The sequence below is a fragment of the Stegodyphus dumicola genome, chromosome 10 (assembly GCF_044657685.1).
Source record: "Stegodyphus dumicola isolate Sdum_Otavi_A_Nest chromosome 10, ASM4465768v1".
NCBI lineage: Eukaryota > Metazoa > Arthropoda > Arachnida > Araneae > Eresidae > Stegodyphus > Stegodyphus dumicola.
In genome coordinates this window covers 176587701-176604344 of record NC_140777.1, presented here as the reverse complement: position 1 = coordinate 176604344, position 16644 = coordinate 176587701, and the positions used below count along the sequence as shown (strand labels likewise).

The 16644-nt window shown below is 30.2% G+C and overlaps 1 protein-coding gene across 1 annotated transcript in view; it reads left to right on the top strand.

Moving 5' to 3' along the window:
* Window positions 1–16644, top strand: part of LOC118205093 (uncharacterized) — a 44078-nt gene that overhangs the window by 6174 nt on the left and 21260 nt on the right. The window contains exons 2-5 of the mRNA XM_085825917.1: window positions 7655–7706; window positions 13752–13810; window positions 14106–14188; window positions 15434–15498. Of these exons, the coding sequence (XP_085682043.1) occupies window positions 7655–7706; window positions 13752–13810; window positions 14106–14188; window positions 15434–15498 (259 nt within the window). The remainder of the gene's footprint in view (window positions 1–7654; window positions 7707–13751; window positions 13811–14105; window positions 14189–15433; window positions 15499–16644) is intronic.

Genomic DNA, 16644 nt, shown 5'->3' with positions numbered 1-16644 from the left:
ATTTAGATAGCAAAAACGTAAAGATTCTAACCAAAAATATTTGACAAGAATCCATGTACAAAGTGATATGTTTTAACTTAAAATACATTACAGAATTGGACAATATATGCAGCGAAAGCATCTACGAACTACACATACCTCGCTTTAATAAACAAAACAGCAATAAATTTAAAAAGTACCATGTACACAGTGTTCTATTTAAACTTAAAAAAAAAATACGAATTCCACAATCTAGGCATTGCGCACTAATAAACTAAACTAAATTTCCAGCAATTAAAAAAAAAACAATAACGACAGAAATTCATACTAAAAAAAACAACGAACATAACATTCTACAAAATAAGAACAAGAATAAAATAAAATATCCTTACCATGAATGAATGCTTCTTCAAACAGCAGAAATACCAATTTCAAACATCACCAAAACAATTTCACCACAAATTTGTTAAAAGCATCTTCTTCCATTTCAGAACAACGATGGAAAAATATATAAACCAACAAATCAAACACAAAATTGCATTACCGATTATAAGTAGGCAATCTAGCTTTAACAAGCTGCCACATAATCTATATCATATTTATATGACAGCCAGACTTACTATCCACAAAACTGATACAATCAAAAGTCGTTAATTCGGACACCCATAATCCGGAATGATCTATAATCCGAACCTCAAAGCTAAAAACTTTCTGCGCATGCGTCGCTTTGACGCATAGGCGTTTAAGCGTGCACGTAAGACCTTTACGACTGTGCATTTGCATGTGCACAAGCGCAGAATACGTTTTCGCTGCGCATTTAAGGTATAACGGACAGTATAAGCTAAAATTATCTAATTGTCTATTTCAGTTAATGTTGATGATTGCGTTGTTCCTTAATCTTCGAATTGGATCCGGCTTATTATTTTTTGCAGACTGTAAGAGCAATTTTATAAAATTAAGCTTGAACTTTCGATTATGTCAAATAGAATTTCCGATACTGGAGCTCCCAAAGGATCTACGAAAACGAAAGAATGTTTCGATGTCCATCAAACAAAAAGTGGAATTGCTCCAAAAAATGGATAGGCATATCCTTTGTTTATCTAACCGTTCTGAAATCTGTTTATCAATTTCACGCTGCTCTGCGCGGGGGGGGGGGACGTGGCGGCGCGCAATGAACTGGAAGTTGATCTGTCAACACTATCGTTATCTTCAGGGCAGATGTTTTTATTTTATTCGACTTATAATTCCTTATTAAATGTAGTATTTCATCTCGATGTACTTGGTCTTTGATATGATTTAAATCAAATTCCTCGTCATTATAAATATCACGAATACAAATCAAATAGTTTTCTGGTTGCAATTTTCTAATTTTGGCTATGCATAATGTATGCTTCGCGCATGCGCGCGTTGAAAGAAATGTTGGCTGATCTTTAGAATATGGTAACTGGTAGTTTGGCGACATTTTGGAGGCGATAAAAGTTACTACCTGAGACTTTCGTAATAATGTGAGCAGTACTCAGTTCCGATTACGCATTATTTTGTGTGAGGGAAATGAGAGATCATGGGATATGTCATGTGATATTAATGGACGAATTACGGTTCTTTAATCAGAAAAGGGGGGAAATCGGGAAAAAATCTGGAAATTTTGTATTTCGCTTTATTCTGTGTTGTGTGAAACAGTGTTCGTTAATTTTTGGATCCCATGGCCCTAACTAAAGTGAATTCGAAATGGGTATTTCGGGGGATTGAAAGGGGTAGTAAGAAGTGTTTCTTTAAGGTTGTGCGAGATAGAAGTAAAGATGTTTTATTAAGTTATTTATTTTACTTGGTACCTTGCTGTGAACTATAAGTATGATTTTAAAGATCCTGAAACAGGCGCACATACGCTTGCTTTTTATTTAGCGGATGAAATAAGAAAAGTTTATCGGACACGTAATGAAGATTCTGAAGAAGATTAGGTAAGTTAGTATTTTTAATTATTTGAGGATATTATTTTTATGCATTGTTCTAAATGTAAGGTGGAAGTAAAGTAATTTTATGTTTGTAGGAATTTGGTATACGTTTTAGTTGAAGTAAACGTGCATGGAAATAATTTAAATATTTGACACTAAGTATTTGTTATGTTTTCGGTATGAATTCGTTGGTGACGTTTATAATATAATAGATGTTTTAGAGGTAAAAGTTTTTGGATATTTTATATGTGGAAATGTTCATATTTGGAAAGGGTATATACTTTTTCGGGATCAGGTAATTTCATATATGTTCTTTTTACCGGGTTTAAAGATTCAGAAAATTGTCATGTATTTTCGTGAAATTTTTCTAATTTATGAGAAAAAAGCAGTGTACATGGATATAGTGAAGAGTGTGCGCAATGCCATTTTTGTGCAATTCTGGGATGTTTTTTTAAGTAAAAATAAGTCGACGTGTACATGGTTTATGTGTATGTGTTATTTTGAAAAACGCGTAAGGAGTATGGTATTGTGCAATTTTTTCTAATTTTGCAGTGAATATTTGTCATGATTAAGCAGTTTTGTTAGATAAAATTTCTAGCATAAGTGTAATTCGGCTAGTAGATTGTTGGAAGAAGTGTTCAGTAGATAAAAAGATAAGAAACATGTCTTTACTTCGTGAAGACAAAATGGCGGCGGGAAAAAAAATAGAGGGTTGCTGTAAGAGAGTTGGTCGCCAAAAAATCACCAAGTTACCATAATGTAAAGATCAACTGAAATGTTTAATAAAGTAAACAAATAAATATTAAGCTTTTTTTTTTTTGTAAATTTTGATACCCTTTATATCATAACTGCTCATTATTTTATAAATTACGATTTCATATTTTTAATTTTATAATTTCTGCATGCCATCTTACCTGATTTAAACTGATGATCTATAATCCGGAATCGCCAAAGTCCCGATGAGTCCGGATTAAAGACTTTTGACTGTACTATTTTTCGCAAATAAATGTTCAAAACCTTCTTCTCCTAAATACTTGTAGAATTTCCAGCCACCAGAAAAAATAGTTGTACCAGGCATGCGACTAAAATTTTGCTATTGCATCATAAATACCATACACCACACAAACCAACTAGCAACTGAAACCACTACAGTAAAATCCAGGTTTTCACGTAAAAAAGGTTGCCATAGAAACCAACATAGTCCCCAAAACCATGGCACAACGCGCAATCGTGCCCAAAACCAGCGCAAAACTCATGTTGCAGCATTTGGCGAACTGAGGGTGCATATAAGAGTATTACCTTTATTATTAATATTATATAATAATCAATTCTTTAATTATTTGTATAATACTATTGAAACATTTCTGAGTTAATGATAGAAACATGCAGAAGGTATCAAGTATAGGATACTCTTCTGTTATCAGGACTGAATTCAGAAATTTATGTAAGTGCATATGTATGTGTATACACATACATACATATATGCATGGACATCCATACACACATGCATATATAGAGGGTCTACATTTTCTGAATCTGGTCCCTATGACAGAAGAGCAGCAACTATGGCTTTTAAAATTAGCAAACTCAAATGATTTCAGGCAGCTTTTATCAAGTACATCATCTCCTTTATTCACGTCATTGTTCTATTTTAACCTAGCTTTTGATAAATAAAAACTTGTATCATGTTCATAAAAACATTTCAAAATATTGTTTATGTCATTGAAATTGCTACTAACTTCTAATCATTTTAATATGATTGCTTCAAAGTCACGTTCACTTTAATATGTGCACTTTTAAGATGGTTTTTGTCCATTATCCTTAGTGGGGAGGATATGATGATAGGACTGATTGTTATTCTCGAGCATCAAGTTTGTGATACAAAATGCAAGCAAGATTCCTTTCTAAGTAGTCTATAAGACTAATAGGTGTTTCTATTTGAAATACCAGAAGAACATATAATTATTTTAGTTTTCAGCATTCTTATGTTCCCAGATGTTCTAAAAATGATATTCCCCCCCTAATGGTTGGGCACTTACCTATGTCGGCATTGGCCACTCCTTAGGCCAGATGGGGTGGTCTCTTTATTATGAAGGCACCTAGTAGGAAGGCCATGATTGCATCCTATGAAGGGAATGGACAATTTCTACATCCATGCCTTCTCCGGGATTCGAACCCGGGCTGTTCGGTATCGCAGGCAGGCTCACCTAACCACTATACCATTTTGGCAGCTGTAAAAATTATGTTTAACATTATTTATTTTTTCTTAACTCTTTAATGGTTTTTTAAGGTTTTAATAAGTTAAGCATGGATTGATATTGTGTCAAACAAAAGTCAAATTATGTTAGCTTTTCATTACACATACTTAAGGATAAGAAAGTTTTCTTTTTTGTAGCAGCTTTGATGAGAGAAAAAGGCGTTGGTGCAATTTGGGCTTAAGTACATGCAATTTATTGCCGAATGTTAAACATCTACAAAAATGAAATTTTGTTAAATGATTAATCGACAATTTATTTGATATCTTTATAATATAAGTTATATAATTCATACATATAGAAGAAATTTAATATAAATTTATATTTATTATAGTATTTAATATAATTTTGTCCACAGTTTTTAGTAAATAACGGCATAATTCAGCAGAGCTTATTTAATATCTACATTAATTATCATGTTTAGTATAATTATGTAAGCAGTTTCTTTAAAATTATATGAACATACCAAAAAACTATATTTATTATTGAACAAACTAGAAAATTATTATTTTATTTAATACAATTAATTTTTTATAAAAAATTGTACTTATTATTTTATTTAATACAATTAATTTTTTATAGACTCTGGTGGCCATAGTTCAACAATTGTTGCTAATAATGCCTCAAACATCTACTATAGGTTCTTTTTTCATTGATGGAAGATTGAAATAAGTAAATATAATGAGTATTTTACGATGAAAAATAAATATATTATTCAGTGCATACAAAAAAAATTATATTATTAACCATTTGTTTCTTATAAATGCCAAGATTCTGGTACGTCTGCAGATCGGTAACCATTTGTTTGTTGCCAGTGTGTAATCCAATTTCACCGAGGCTGCTGCACAAGACAAGGACCAGAGTTTCTTAAATAGATGCAGTTATTAACTCAAAAAAAAAAAAAAAAAGAAAAGAAAAGAAAAGAATACCATGGATTGGGGGGGATGCCGCCTTAGTTAATGTAGTGGTTAGCTGAGACAGCTGATGTGCCACTGGTTTGAATCTTGGAGATGGCATGAATGTTTATGTTTGCCTATCCCCTTTATGAGAATTTTTTTCCAATGGTGGACACTTGCCTATAAAGGCAGTGGCCACTACTAAGGCCAGAAGTGGGGCCATTTTATTGTGGAGGTTCCTAATAGACAACCACTGTTACCTTCATACAAACAACAGCCTCCATGAAAACAACAGCCATATCTCATTTGCAATCTTCTTCTTCTTCTTCAATGGCCAGACAGCCCAGGATGGGCCTTTGCCTTCCTCAGAATCGAATTCCAAGCTCTTCTTTCCCTTGCCATGGACATCCATTTGGTTATTTTTAAAATTCTAAAGTCTATTTCCAAACAGTCGAGCCACCTAAGTTTAGGTCTCCCTCTTTTTTGGATGCCAAATGGTCTTGCCAAGAAGATCTTTTTATTTACTCGATTTTCATCCGTTCTGCACAGGTGTCCTGCCTATTTAATTCTCTAAATCCTTATATATTTTACTATGTCTATTTCTTTAAAGGATTTATAGAGTTCAAAGTTAGTTCTTCTTCTCCAGATATTGTTACATTTTATGCTACCAAAAATACTTCTCAAAATTTATCTTTCAAAGACAGAATAAGAAAGGAAAATTATGATTAAATCTTTAAAAGTTATTCTCATACATATAAATCTGTGTTTTAATTAATCATTTAATATGAGCAAAAGTCTCCTTTCTTATTCTGTAGGTGATGAACAGCAATAAATATTTTAAAATATCTCTATAAATCAAATGAAGAAATGATACTTTTAGCTTTTTCTGTCTTTACCCAGGTCTCAGCAGAGTATGTAAGAATGGGTCTGATTAAGCTTTTGTAAATTAAAATCTTCGTTTTTCTGCTAAGAAAGTTAGACTTCAAGTACTTTTTGAAACCAAAAAAAAAAACATCGGTTAGCATCTGTGACTCTACTATGGATCTCGGGCATTAAATCATTGAGAGTATTGACTTCTGATCCTAAATATTTAAATTTTCTAGCAGTTTCAAATTTGTAATTCCCAATTTCAAAATAGGGGTTGGCATGTATTTTTTATTACCACATGGCATGTATTTTGTTTTATTTTGGTTGATTGCTAGATGCATTTTGCTGGCTGCAGCCTCTAGAGATGTAAAAACCTCTCTAAGTGACTCGGGAGTGCGTGCATTTATGTCAATATTATCAGCAATTGCAAAAATCTGAACAGACTTGTTGAAGATAGTTCCACGAGTATTAATGTTGGAGTCTTTTATGATTTTTTGGAGGGCAAGGTTAAAAAGCAAGCAGGCCAGTGCATCACCCTGTCTGTGAGCCCATTTGAAACAATAGGCTCAGAAAGATTATTCTGTATTTTAACCCTAAGTTTTGTCTCAGTAAGTGTAGTAGTGGTAGACTAAATTTATAAGTTTTTCAGGTATTTCAAATTCTCTCATAGCTTCAATTAAATATTTTCTGTTTAACTGAATCCTAGGCAGTCTCAAAATCAACAAAAAGGTGGTGTGTTGCAATGTCATATTCATTAGTTTTTTCCAAAATTTGCCTAATGTTAAAGATTTGTTCTGCTGTAGATCTTCCTTTGCAGAAGCCATATTGGTAATCACTTGCTGTAGATCTTCCTCTGCAGAAGCCACATTGGTATTCACCTACAATATTTTTTGTATAAGTTATTAGTCTACTAAAAAGTATATTGGAAAATAGTTTGTAGAAAGCATAAAGGAGACTGATTCCCGTGTAGATGGTACATTCCAAAATGTCTCCTTTTTTGTGTATAGGACAGGTAATGCTCAGTTTCCAATCTTCGGGTAAAACTTCTTGATTCCAAACTGATTCGATGAGGTGGATCTTATTTGCAATAGCTGTGGCTTTATTTGTTGATGGATAAAGATATAATTTCAAGGAAATCTTCTGTTGTAAAATAAGACTATCTCCAAACACAACCATCAATTGGAGAATTGCTACCAAGAAATGTGTGTCTCCACTGGAAAAAGATGAATATAAAAAAATAGACAGAACAGGATTGTTGAAATATAGGTAAGGTTATCTGATCAAATGTTTCTCTTCAGTGCTGGCAATGAGTTCCCGAATTTTCAGTGGGGATGGGAATGATCAGAATGTGTAATGCTTTATTTTAGCCACAGCCTATCAATAAAATGCACATCAGCGAGCTTCATATTTGTATAGTGATGCATAGTGCTTCATATTTACATGGAAAAGGATTATTTACTAGACCAGAATGCTTTTACTTGCCTCTGAGCAATGTGTTATTCAACCTCAACATGCCATTTCTGCTCATACATCCAATTACAAAATTTCCACTCTCCATTAACTTTAAAATTTTTACCAGATATTTTTTAATCACCCTATACATGATATTTCTATTGCTTGTCTGCATTAGTTGTAATTTAGTATTTTTTCTTGGATATTTATTTATTAATCAAGTAATTATGAATTTTTTAATCATTTATTTTAGGAGCTACACTAACATCTTGGATCTCTCAGGGCAAAGGAATATTATTTGTCAGGTATTGATTATTCTTGAGCAATATATTTTTCTGAATAAAAAAAGGAGAGAGTATTTTGTTTTTAAATAATAAGTTTTTAATAAGTTTTAAATAATAATTTTGTTTTTAAATAATAATTTTTTTAATAAGTTTTGATTGTCAGTATTCATTTTGGTGGTATTAAAATTTTAAAAAAGGTTTCAAACTAAGCTTTAATTAGCTATGGAAAAAATTATGATTAAATCTTTAAAAGTTAGATATTCCCATACATATAAATCTGTGTTTTAATTAATCATTTAATATGAACAAAAGTCTTTCTTATTCTGTATGTGATCAAGAGCAATAAATATTTTAAAATATCTCTAGAAATCAAATTTTGCAAAACTAATTAAGACTTTTGTCATTAAATTGTGTTTACTAAACTTTTTTCGTTTATTAAATGGCTGCCCATGAGAAAATAATTTTCATGAAAAACTAATTTAATTTTTATATTCTGAAAATAATCTTTCTACCTCCACCATTGCCGTTCCTACTTTTGCACTATAACAGATTTTAGCTCTAAATTTCCTTAGAAGTTTAGGAGATAGAATATTATTTATTGCACATTATGTTCCATAATAAAAACAGAACAATTCATTTTAAATTTTATGTTAAGATATCAATTTTTGGAAATATTAATTGGGCAAGTAGGGTTGAAATACTCAAATAATATAAGTATAGTGTCTTAATATATACTGAATAACATAAAAGAGTGGGCCAATTAGTGGGTTACCACTGTGTTGAGTGGCAGCAAGTAGCGCATCTGACTCCTTATAGTGATTAGTACATTTGCGAGTTTGTGTAATAAATACTGCATTATTGAACTCAAAATGTATTTATTACAATTATGAGAAGCTCTTTACAAATATATATAATTCATGGCTAGCATAGAACAGTATTGAAGTGAATTACAGTCCTCGTGATGTGAGGAACCTGCTAACAAGGATCTTTCTATTCGAGAGTTCTAGTGCTTTCTAGGTCTCTCTAGTCAAAATTTCAGGAGCCTTCTGAGGTATTGTTCTGATAGAAAGATTCTTCAGACTGAATCACCATTGGGGTGACTGGTGGGTTACCACTATGTTGAGTGTGGCGACAGGTAACGCATCTGAATTCTTATAGTGATTATTACATTTGGGAGATTGCATAATACTTACTGCATTTACTGAACTCAAAACATATTTATTACAATTACGAGAAGCTCTTTGCAAATGTATATAATTCATGGATAGTATAGAATGGTATTGAAGTGAGTTACGGTCCTCATGATGTAAGGAACCTGCTAACAAGGGTCTGTGTAGTCGAGAGTTCAAGAGCATTCTAAGTCTCTCTAGTCAAGAGTTCAGGAGCCTTCTGAGGTCTTGTTTCAGTGGAAAAAATCTTCAGACTGAATTAGCCACGCCTCCTTAATCTTACAATAGTATTTTACATCCTCTGATTCATTATATCTGGAACGATATCAGAGGAAAAACAAAATCATTGTTTCATCAACCCCCCGAAATCGATAGGCTTTAACCACAACACAGTGCAGAACGATAAAATCTCCTGACACTAGTCGTGAAGTTATGTCTCTTAAACTGTCAACTGGAATGAATTATTGCATTTGCGATGTCGGAAACATGTTGTGTGACACATCGTAAAAGTTTGGAAACAGTGACTTGCAGGGACCAGACACACAATTTTCTCATCTCTGTGTTGTCCGCCGCAAGTTAACCAATGATTGAGATTTGGGGGGGGGGGGATCTGCTCATGAATAACTAAATTTATATAATTACTTAATTTACATTTTATTCTCATAATCTTTTATTTATTGCAATAATATTTAGATCGTGATAGAAATGAAAAAAAATAAAATATGGTACTCTGCTGTTATCGGGACCGAATTCAGAAATGCATGTATGGATGGATTAATCTGCATATATGTATATATGTACATATATATATATATATATATATATATATATACTAAAGAAATACTGATTATATTATCTCCCAATATAAATTCAGTAGAAGTATCAAAAAAGAGGGAACCCATGTAAACTATGAAGTAAACCCGAATGTAAACTATGAAGAAAACGCCCTACGGGGACTTGAATTTAAATCATGAATGACAAAATTTCAAACTTTCAAAAAGAAATTAAAATTAAAAACAAGTAATTATTCCTATTAATCTGAAAATGTTCACTTTTCAAGGGGAACAAACCAACTCCTGTTCAGTGAACAATAATTAATAAATGCGAGGTGTTTCGTCTTTTACTCGAGTAAAAATCAAGTAAAAATGATGATGCCAAACTGGCAAATTAAGTTAGACCAAAATTGTAGTTCCGTGAAGTGATGGGATTTATAATTAAAGTAGAGTACCAAAGAACTCATTCTGAATGAAGCATTTTTGCTAATACTACAAGATTCTTTATACATTTTGAGTGAAAAGCAATTTATGTAGTAAAATTTACAAAATACTTGAGTAAATGTCCCCCAACACCTTCGCTTTTATGCATGTTAATTTAAGACTATTTGTATAAAAATAAACAGTAGTAATCTTAATTAGAATTATGAAATAGAACTCAAAGGAATTGAAATAAATTTGAGAAAATTAAGAAACATAACAATGCTATCTTTGCAAAAACAAATCAAATAAAAATTGAAAAAATGAAATATATATAATAAGAAAGTAAAATGTGAGATGTACATGAAGATATAAAATTTTCTTTTTCAAAGTTTGAAATTTTGTTATTCATGATTTAAATTAAAGTCCCTGTAGAGCGTTTTTTTCATAGTTTACATTCATGTTACTTTGGAACACAATTTTTGGAATTGGACTTCCTACATATGGGTTCCCTCTTTTTTGATACTTCTAATGAATTTATATTGGAGATAATATAATCAATATTTTAGTAAATAAATTACTATTATCTTACTTTGCAGCTATTGCGCAAGTATTAGAAAAACTTGTTTTCGAACTAAGTGAATTTTATATAAATATATATATATATGCATATTATGGACACATTCATGCACACACGCATATATACACATATTTCCGAATCCAGTCCCGATAACAGATTAGTACCTAGAATATGTTCTCTTGTTATTTAATATATATGTATAAGAAAAAATAATTATGAGTAATTTAAAAAGCTAAAAACTTGCGCTAAAGCTGGTAAGTAATAAACCAATAGTTTATTATTAGAAAAGGTATTTATGTCTCATCTCCAAGGAAAAGAAATTAACTCAATTTCTATGAATCTCAAAGCTATGAATTACCGTATTTGACGGCATATAAGACGCACTTTTTTTCCTAAATTTGGTCTCAAAAACGTTACCTGCATCTTATACGTGAAGGACACAGTTTTATACGTGAAGGTAATTGCATTCAATAATTGTTTATTTGGCTTTTACGAAAGGTGAGAACTAAAAGAAACCACGCTATTGAAACTTTTTTCCCTTTTGTGTGCCGTCTAAATAAGGGTGCATCTTATATGCCATCAAATACGGTATATGAAAAAATTTTAATAAGTATTTTAAGTAGCTTTCCAAGTCAATAGCCAAAGTTATCTAGAATTCTATTGTAGTAAAAATAATTTTAAATCTCTATAGAAAAATCCTTTAACCATAAAAATTCCAAATATTAAATTCAAAATGTACTGAAAAAGTAGTTACTGTCATTGATTGTAGATTGATTTGCCAAGGGGAACAAATCAATCTACTATCAATTAACAATAACCAAATCAAGTGAAAGTGTTTTGTCTTTTTTCAAATTAGGATCAGATTGGTTATTTTGTTAGAGTTAGATAATAACTAAGAACAATACTCAATTGTTAGAAAGATATTAGTCTACTTAAGCCAAACAGTTTTTTTATCATAAACAAAAATCTAAAATAAAAATGAGTAAGAATTTTTTATGAATTTAAGGTATTCGTTAAGAACTGAATTAGACGAGATCCTTATTTTAGAAAAAATATTTCCCGACATTCTCATAGTATTGTAAGAACAACAAATAACTGCCGACATGTGTACAAATTAATATATATAAAAGAAGATATTAATAGAAAAATGTATAAATGAATATATTATTTTAGATTAAAACTTTCTTTTAGAATCAATTCAAAATCAAAAGTAATATATATATAGCAACAGTAAAATAGCTTGACTGCCTTAATGTTGTCATACCACTCAAATGATTTATAAATTTTAATGTCTGGAAACATAAAAAGAAAAAAACAAAAAATTTTAACATAATTTATATAAAAAAAGAAATTTAGATTAAAACTAACTTATAAAGAAGAAAATTTAATTCGTGAGTTAGAAATTTCCTTCTTAATCAAACTAATTAATATATTTTGTATTTTTTGTGTACTAAAATAAATTTTATATTGATTTCCCCCCCCCTTAGAGGAGGAGGAGGATTAAATGTTATTTTTCTTTATAATTATTTTTCTCCTAGTTTTTAAATTGTGAAATATTATTATTCATCGTGTCCTTTAAATAAGGAGTCTGTTAAACTAAAGCCACTGTTTTATAAACCTTACTTTATTGTTATTAGTTCTAGTAATTGTTAAAATATTTTTTCAAGATACACAAATTTTGAATTTAAATAATCAGAATGTGAGTTTAGCATATTTATAAAATAATTTCTTACAATTTCCTGTTCTTAAATTGAGCTATAAGTGAAATTTTTCATTTCTTTGTAAATTCATTGTTAAATTTCAGAGAACTGTCATAGTTTTTGGGGGCATTTTCAAGTATACTTGCTACAGTAGCCAAACTATGTATATGTATGCTACATACATGTTTTATATTTAATCATCATTTTCCTGAACAATATCCACAATATGCAAATAGTGGGCATGTGTCCCCCCATCTCGGAAAATTTCTTAGTTCTTGTAATATACCATGCTGCTTGTTTTTTTATTATTATTATTTATTTTATTTTTTAATTTATGAACAGAATGGTTTATTACCTATAAACATAGCCAAATGAACACTTTTCACTAACTGTTGCCAACATTTCATCGGGTTGTGGATAATTAGAAAATACCATTTGTTTCATTTTTCAGTGTTTTATAATGCATAATACTGCGTGTCCTATCAGGACTATCCGAACTCTGCACAGCCAAATTCCTAGCTTCAAATAAATAAAAAATGCTGAAAGATCTGTACCTGTATGGCCCTTGTACAGTAAAATAGATATAGCCTCTCTCACCCTAATATCCTGTGCACAGTACTGCTACTTGATTCAGCTCTCTGGCTAGTATGCATATGCTCAACTTGGAAGTTTCTTCCAGTTGCCGAAGTATTACATTTTCCTGCACTGGCATAAGCCTGCCATGTATTCTCCTACCAGCATCATGAAGATTGTATATCACCACTATTTCTTAGTCTCATATCCAGACTGCATAATGGATAACGACGAGCACACTCCCTAGCATTTTGTAAGGCATCACCATTGCACTGACCAAGATAAAGTAAATGTTGCAACAGTCATGAACGGAATACTTTATTACCATGAGAAGATTACTGGTAGCTAGTAGTTGTAGCCTTTAAAAATAGGATTCAAAGAATGGCTTAAATGTCATTCCATGGCACATGTTTGTATACTTTTTTTTAAGTTTTTGTATGCCCAGAGAGTTGCAGCTGCAAAGTAGTCTATATGAAAATATGTTTTGCTTTACCATGACAGTTGTTAAAAATAAAAGTAAAATATAAATTTTCAGATGATTTGTTGTGACTAATATTTCAGATCATGCCTCACTATGCATGATGGACATTTTGAACATTTTCGTATGTAAACATATGCAAATACCGATGTTCGTGTTTCCAATAAAGTTTTTTTATTTCCTCACATCGGATTTGGCATCATACTTTTCTTTTGCATTTATCTTAAAAACTGTGGGTAATACAGGTGCAGTTCTTTGACCATTTTTCTATGTATTACAAGTGAAAAAAATCTGGCTGTGCAGAGTTCAGGTGGTCTAGAACCCTGTGTATCTCATCAACATCATTTAATTTTATTATTTCATTCCTTTCTAGCAAAAAATCTTTGTTTGATAATAAAAAAGCTATAAGAGGAGGTGTACCTGTAGTTTTCCGTAAGTTCTGTAAATTCCATACTATTATCTAAATGCCTTCTTTGTAGATGTATGTATCCATTTCTTTACAATAATTTTTAAAAAAATAAGGTTTGTAAGCTGTGTAAATATTTTTTCATGAATGTGGAATTATCATTATATATTTTGTATAAAAAAAGTATTTTATAAATTTTATGTCGGGAAAAAATTGTGGTGAGTTTAATTAATAGAAATATATTAGCAAATTTTGTTTTATTATTCACTTTAGAGCAGTTGCTTTTGAATAAAGCAATTTTGGATTTTTTTTTAATAATAGCTCAATTTGGTCCTTGGGCAAATGGCCCTCAACATGGATTTGCAAGGATCTCAAGGTGGTCTTTGAAAGATGAGCACAAAACAGTCAGTATAATAATTTTATTTTCTAATTTTGAAAGTCAGTGCTACATTGGCTTCGTATCTAATTTTTTTTAATAACATATAAGTTCCAGTGTTTATATTTTAGTATAAATTTTATTATACATACAGTTAAGTATGTATATTAGATTACTCCATAAATAGCTAATTACTTGAAACTACAAAGCTACATAAAACAGAAGACTCAAATAGCAGATCTTCATGTAGAGCGAAATAATAAACAAAGAATAGAGTTAAAAGATCTGAGTTTAGTCTCTTGAAAAACAACTTTTTGTTTCTCTAGAGTGATTTATTTAATAGCAATTTTTTAAATAAGTTATTTTATTCTGCCGTGCAATGAAACATTTTGATTTGAAAATTAAATGTGGCCCAGTCATCACCCCTTTTCCTCTTCAAAAATTGTATTTACATATTATTTTAAGAATATTATTTTCTTTTTCAGTATATATTGGTAGCTTTGTTAGTTCCAGTATCAGTAATTTTATTTTTCCTGTTTTGATTGAAAATTTTGATTCGATATTTATATTAAAAATGTGGCATAATGTGATACTAGTATAATTTTTAATGGTTCTAATGAAAAATTAAATAATATTATTATATAAAATATTTTTCTTTTTAAAATCAGAAATATTATGGGAAGATATTAATTGTAAACTGTGTAAAAAAGAAATATTTTAAAGCTATTACTATTTGTTTTCTTAAATACATAGAATTTTTGAATAAAAACACAAATTGTGAAACAGTGCAGTTCTGAATTTAGTGCACATAATAATGTACAATGTATTTTTAAAATAAAGTATTATTTCTCTTTAATATTATATAATCTTATTTGCATATGTCTATGGTTTCTAAATGTATGACCTTCAGCTTTAAAAAAAAAAAAAGAAAAGAGAGAGAGAAGGAGAAAGAAAGGGGAGGAAATATAAATATAATGGAATGGAAATAATCTCAATGTCATTTGAATATTTAACTTGTTGAATATTTTGAATTGCAGAGAAAAGGTCATTTTTAATAAATTTCACCTGTGGGAAATGTAATTTGACTTGATAAAAAATTTCAAATTATTAAAGTTATGCTCCATTGCTAAACTTTTCTGTAATTTAGCATAGCTGAATCAGATTTTCCTGTTAAGAGTTTTGGTATCAGTAGCATTACTGTTATAGTATCTCTACCTTTTTTAATTAAGCATAGCTTTTAATGTATTCCTTACAATTGTATTTATTTATTAAGGATGACATGTCTGTAACTCTTGTGTTGGAAGACACAGAAGCAACTCGAAGTTACTGGGATTTCAAGTTTGTAAAAATTTTATATTTATCTTTTTCAAGTTACAAAGCATGTATATATTCTGCTTTTAATAAAACTGATTTATTAAATATACTTTCACCTAACCCTCTTATCTGACCTTGTCAGTCCTACATCCTGTGTGAGCCTTGTTTCCTTCCTTTTTTGGCATATAACTTAATGTCTACTCAATTAAATAGGAAGTGCCTTAATACAGCATATTTTATCTGGATAATTTTATTAGAGTTATCACCTATTTCTTCCTTTCAACATTTTATCATTCTGAGAGAAAAGTATCTTTTGTAATTATGTATACATAATACAAATAGTATAGTTCAATATTTAATTTAAAATCCAGACACCTGAATCACCAGCAATCTTTATTTTTTTATTTATATATATATATTATACGTAAGGTTGTAAGAACAAATGAAAAAAGAACAATTTAGGTCAAAATTTTGCGCATTGTGCTGCAAAATTAAGAAAATAAGAAGATAAATTTTTAGAAAGCTCGCCAAAAAGTTACCAAAAACTGTGGCTCCGAGAAAACTCCAACATAAGCATATTTAGTTACTATGAAAAGTGTGAACGAGAAGAAAAAATATTTGAATATTTATAATTCGAGTTAACATATTTAGTATCTGTGAAAAGTGTAAAAAGGAGAAAATTTTTTTTTAATTAATAAAAAACTATTTGCTAAACTAATTAGGAATTTTAACATAGTAAAAATCAATTGAACATGGTAAAATAATTGGCTATATGCTCAATAAAAAGTTAATTATAAACACAGAAAATACTAATCAATTGAACAAGGTAAAAAACATAAATATTAAAATTAAGAAGCGGAAAATGGTTAATTAGCCCAATTCGAAGCTCATTTTGGCTTTTCAAGGGAAATTTCTTTAAAATGAACCTCGAACTAAACCAACCCCTTTACGCATTTCGCCGAAACAGACAATTGAAACTTTGCATGACAAATCTTTAATGGATTAAATAACCTATGTCTAAAAAACTTTAGTCTCAGTTCTTTGTTCCAAGTTCCCGACGCATCCTTATACATTGACACGTTAAGGTGTAAAAATGGAAAAGCAATTCCGATGCACAGAAAAAATAAAAAGTAAATAGCGGTATACTATTAGTTAAAATATACGAAAACT